Source organism: Triticum aestivum, chromosome 7D (genome assembly GCF_018294505.1).
Source record: "Triticum aestivum cultivar Chinese Spring chromosome 7D, IWGSC CS RefSeq v2.1, whole genome shotgun sequence".
Classification (NCBI taxonomy): Eukaryota; Viridiplantae; Streptophyta; class Magnoliopsida; order Poales; family Poaceae; genus Triticum; species Triticum aestivum.
The window spans coordinates 85440130-85445497 of NC_057814.1; the positions used below are offsets into that span (position 1 = coordinate 85440130).

General features: G+C 46.1%; 1 protein-coding gene across 1 annotated transcript; it reads right to left on the reverse strand.

The window, feature by feature from the left end:
- Nucleotides 1–343: 343 nt before the first annotated feature.
- Nucleotides 344–5058, reverse strand: LOC123166167 (protein ecdysoneless homolog). The gene is made up of 5 exons (XM_044583938.1): nucleotides 3816–5058; nucleotides 3200–3532; nucleotides 2038–2177; nucleotides 1597–1757; nucleotides 344–825 (listed from the first exon to the last, which is right to left on the reverse strand). Exons 1-5 carry the CDS (start codon nucleotides 4979–4981, stop codon nucleotides 646–648), a joined length of 1980 nt encoding a protein of 659 aa, XP_044439873.1. The 5' UTR covers nucleotides 4982–5058; the 3' UTR covers nucleotides 344–645.
- Nucleotides 5059–5368: the final 310 nt, after the last annotated feature.

The following is a 5368-nucleotide window of genomic DNA, read 5'->3' on the forward strand; positions in this document are numbered from 1 at the left end:
ATAAGCAAGGTTCATTAGAAAATGGGATCAGTGGTGTGGCGTGGAAGATGAAGATGAATGGAAAAGCTTCTTTGCAAGATTGTGAACTTGGCCTTTCTATTTATCCTATAATATAAAAACAATTTTAGGGACTAATTATGTAGTTTATTTCGAAGTGTCGTTGAATTCCGAGTTCGTATCATTTTCATTTTAAAAATGTGTAATGTCGTTAAAGTGGAGCCAAATTCTGGTTAAAAGATGTCTTTGCATTGGATGAATGCAAAAATATTTCTAAATTGTGTGCTTGTTTGATGCATGTGAATGCCCATGTTGTGTTCTGTACTGTGAAAGGAGCCTGTTACTGTGTCAAACCAAACACTGTTTAGGTACCTGTTTCCTTTACACTGTAGAACCAAACAAAATGGGGTTTGTCCAGTCCGGTGCTGTTACAGTCTGTAAACAGTTCCCATTTACGTTTACGTTACCACTGGACGAAACAAACACCTCCATAGTGTACAGCAGTGATATTACACACAGAGAACGTACGAAGATAACAGTTTCACAGCAAATTCAGAAGCAGGTCATAAAACCCCGGTACGTAACCCTAACGTTGCTGCTTCTTCCTATGGTCCTGAAATCTCTAGTGTACACCAACACCACAAAAAATCACGGCTTTTTACTGTCCGGAGGAGGAACCTTAACGCCCATAAGTCCAAGCAGGTTCGAGGCCGGGCCAGGAAGGCCCTGCTGAGATGAGTACGAGTTAAGGAAGCTCTCCACAAGGTTCAAGTTCACATCAACTGGGGCCATCTCCCCATCATCACTATCGGCAGCATTCGAGGGACCCTGCAAGGCGAAACAATAACAGAGCACCACCGGTTAGGATTTCATACCGGCATCAAGTCTACAACTGAGAATTTGATATGACACAAGTGCACATGTGCAATTTCTGTTCTACTCCGTAGTTAGCAGATACAACGCCAACACTGAGAAGCAAGCTGGATACACAATTTAACTTGGATATCTGGGAGATTGTACAAACAAAACACCTGAGATTTATCTACTTTCATTTACTGATTTATCCTTGAGTAGTTCTTTATTTGCTATTAACTGGGGAAAAAACGACGCATGCAGCTAAATGATAAGACTTTGTGGGTTTGGACAGTTTGTTAAGCAAATCTGATATCCAAATAGTCAAATCATGCCATTTATGTGTTCGAACATAGCATGACATATTGACATCCTTCACATCCTTGCATGTTCGTGGCATGGTAGAATATATTAGTCACTTTGACCACTAAAGACTCTTAATGTTTGATGAAGTTCTAATGGAATCTTCATGATTTTTAACCGAATGAGTACGTGTGTGCTGAAATCTGCTCTACATTTAAACCCCCACATGCTAAACATGCAATTTTAGAATGTGCTTTTTCCAAAATCACAATTCCAATTACTTATTCATTTTCTTAGAACCTACCCTACAAATAGTGTAACAAGCTAACAATACTAATAGTTTATCAAAATTAATAAGTTCGAGCAAGCAGTCCACATGGTAGTGCCCTGTCCTGAACACAAGATGGCAAGACGAAAGCTTACAAGGCCCAAAAGGAAGTTTACCTCACTCTTGGTGCTAGGCCGTTGTGCTCGAGAAAAGGTTTCCTCAATGGTAGTCTTACTTAGCTCGTCATTCAGAGCATCTGAATATGATTCCATGAAACAATCATCCATATCCTTTCCCCCAGCTTCTTCAGTAGAATCATTCTCGAAATCAGAATCGTCTGCACCATTAAAACAACTTTTAATTTCTAACACGCAGTTCACACCAAACAAGAATCCCTAAGTCAAAGTGGTGACTAATGCAACAAAGATAGGAGAATATAGTGGAAAACTGAATTAAATAAATATATATATATATATATTACTTATCAATTTATCTATGAGAAGGTAGTCAGAGGATATAAACTAAAACCACGACAAGAATTATGGAACGGAGGGAGTACTGGCTAACCATGTCCAAGCAACTAATGAGGAAATGAGAACTGGAAGAAGGGGGCATACCAAAGTCCATGTCAGACGAGGAGGATTCTCTACCAGCTTCAGTATCATTGCCAGCTTCCTCTTGTGAAGCTCTTCCTAACACCGACTCCATGGCCTTAAAGAACAGGTTGACATCAAGGTCTACTGTCTCAGTGTCTTCCCTACATGAGCGAAATTAATAGATCAATACCAAATAACCAATTCAGTTGAGAAGGTGCATAATTAAATGGCTACAACGAAGAAGTGTAATTATAACCAGATTGTTACAGATGACAAGTCCTAGCAATATATTTCATCTCTAATGTGCTAGACAAATAATGTAACGTAGGCTTTCTGCCAGGGAAATAATCTCTAATCACATATTACTTCTTTGAAGTCATTTATGCTCAAGGGACTGATTACGTGAAGAATCATCCTCTACGAAGCCCCAATTGCAAAGGTATAACTGCTGATCTATTGCACACTGAGAAATGGAGCTACTACATCTATTGGGGGGAAAGACATAAACCCATGTGCTCTGTGAAAGCAGCAACCAATGCTCTTTTCTCAAATGTCAGGGTTGATAAGCTGTGAAACATGAACCAGAACATGTATCCAACACAATAAATTAATAAACCATATTATAAGGTTGCACTGTAGTGTTGTGTTTACATGATTTCCACCTAGTAGAAATTAAATTCAGCATAATGCTACCTATCTATGTAAGCCTCTACCAGTTTGCATTTCACATTTTTCATCTTTACTTTCTGTTCAATGTTTCCAGATGCCGTACACATTTCACCGACATAAGATAAAGCTACTTAACATGCAAGTTAGTGCATTTTGATTCCTGTTTGACAAAAGATTATATCTGTACATACAGATGCTCACACTAATACATTTCATCCCACGCCTCTCCTTTCTGATGGCGGTTTAAACTTTGAACTTCAGGGCCAAACGCAGGTACAGAAAGAAAATAATGTATGATCCTTATGTACATACAAAGGTAATTACTTGAACAAGCAAAGGCAAATTATTCAAAAATATGAACAACTGAGAACAAAGTGCACGTCTGGTTGTTGTGCGGCACACTGGAATAATTTGCTAGGGATAAAAATAAAGATGCTTTCAACTTAAATGCTTCTGACAGGCAGATGCAATACTAAGCATTGAACAGAGATTACAAATGAGTCTATAAGAGAACCTGTTTGCGGGAACTTCAGCTCCCTCGAAGCTTGACATTTTGCGAACAAATTCTTGCATGGAATCTGTGATTTCTCCAAGATTAAACTCGCTTGGCTGGGAGCTTGAACTGCTGGAGACATTTTGCTTTTGACTTTTTCTATTCTTCTTTACAGCCGCGTACTCTTCCATTTCCTTCTGCCTTTCATGGAGTTCTGCATTCAATTCATCCTCCCCATTACGCAGCCAAGAATCATCATCACTCGGAGGAAGATTGATGCCTTGAAAATCTTCAGCTGAGTACGGCATCGCAAGGATTTCATCAATTCGATGCACCGGTGCACTTAGCATCTCCCTGTGAAATACCACAGAAGTATCAGAACCCTGCCATAATTTCATATTATACATGGCTATTGATTACATGACCTATTAAATCAGGTAGTCTGAAGAACTAAGTTGGATAGCATTCACTGCTGAATTTTGTTAGTTCTCACTGATGCAATTGCAGAAGAAACAGATAGATGACAATCCAGCTAGACCTGATTAATTTTTAAAGGTTGAAACCAATGAATGAATAAATAGACATAGTGACACGCTCCAACATAGCTAAATCCACAACTATGAGCTACAAAAATTACCTTGTTCGCGAGAACGAACTCGAGCTCTTGTAATACTGCATTGCATCCTCCATGATCCTCTTATACTCCTTGGAACCAGGAAGCAACCCCTCAAAACACCCAGTCGCCTCCAAGCTCTTCTTGTAAACCTCCCATGTGCTCCCCATTCCTTCCTCCACCTCATGCCGCCTCTCCTGGTACATCATCTCGAACCCACACGCAATCTTCATCCCCAGTTCTGCCTCCATCCACTTCTCTGGACCCTCCTCGCTCCTCGGCATGGGGTAACCCCTGGGCGCCTGGAAGCTCTGCTGCATGAGCTGGCCATACATCGCCTTCGTCATCCGCACGGACGTTCTCACCATGTCAATCCCTTCCCCGCCGGGGCCCTTGAGGAACTTGTCCATCCTCGCGGCGTGCTTCATGGTGTCAATGTCCCGGTCGTAGAACCCCTCGACCGCGCGCGCGATCAAGCACGGCTCCTCCTTGAGCACCTTGGCGACGGGCGCCGGCACGGTGACGCGCGCCGTGTGGAGGTTCTCGGCGGCCCGCTCCGGCATGCCGGCGATGCGGCGCTGGATGGCGGCCTGGACGGCGTCGGAGGCCCGGGTGTCGACGGAGTCGTCGTGGACGGCGGCGAGGGCGGCGTGGAGCGAGGGCGTGTCGGGGAAGAGGGAGGGCGGCAGGATGTGCAGCTCGCCGCGGAAGATGAAGACGCGGTTGGGGGCGGTGTCGGGGTCGAGCCAGCGCGGGAGCGCGAAGGCGGCCTCGATGAGGAGGAAGTCGCCGTCCGAGTCCCAGGCGCGCGCGGCGAGCCCCGGGAAGGCGCGGGTGAGGGCGAAGAGGAGGGAGACGGCGAGCCACTCGTCGGGGAGGGAGTCCCCGAAGCGGAGCGCGCCGTGGAGGTGGGGGACGGCGGGCGGCGAGGCGCAGGCCGCGCAGGGGCCGGCCGGGTCGGCGGGGAGGGAGAGGGCGAAGGGGTCGCGGTGGAAGAGGTGGGCGGAGAGGAAGGGGGCGAGGTGGGAGAGGAGGGAGAGGTGGAGCGACTGGAGCGAGGCGAGGAGGGCCGGGGCTGGGAGGCCGGTGGGGAGGGGGAGAGGGTAGACGGCGTAGAAGAGGGTGTCGTCCGGCGGCCGGCGGCGAGGGAACGGGAAAGGGTTGGAGGCGGCGGCGGCGGCGGCGGCCATGGGGACTTGGGTTGCGGTGGCGGTGGCGCTGATGGCCACGGGGAGTTCTCTCTTCCGGAGCTTAGAAGGGCCTGTCTGGTTCGGCGGTGCGCGAGAAGGCGCTAGATGGACTTCGTGATGATTGACTTCGGCGGTACGAGAAGGCCCAAATGGGACAATCGGCCCATCGACTTCGGCGAACTGTTGTTCTCCAACCCCTCGAAAGAAAAATGTTGTTCTCGAAAAAACAAGCACCAAATTGTTGCCCTATTGGCTTTTGTGTAGCGAACACCAAAATGAAATTCGATGAAATACGACTGAAAAAAAATCCCCTAAATATGGTTTTACATAGTGTCCATATAATTTAACGGAGTTGACTATGAGCTTCTTTTGCAGTTCCCGTAAAAT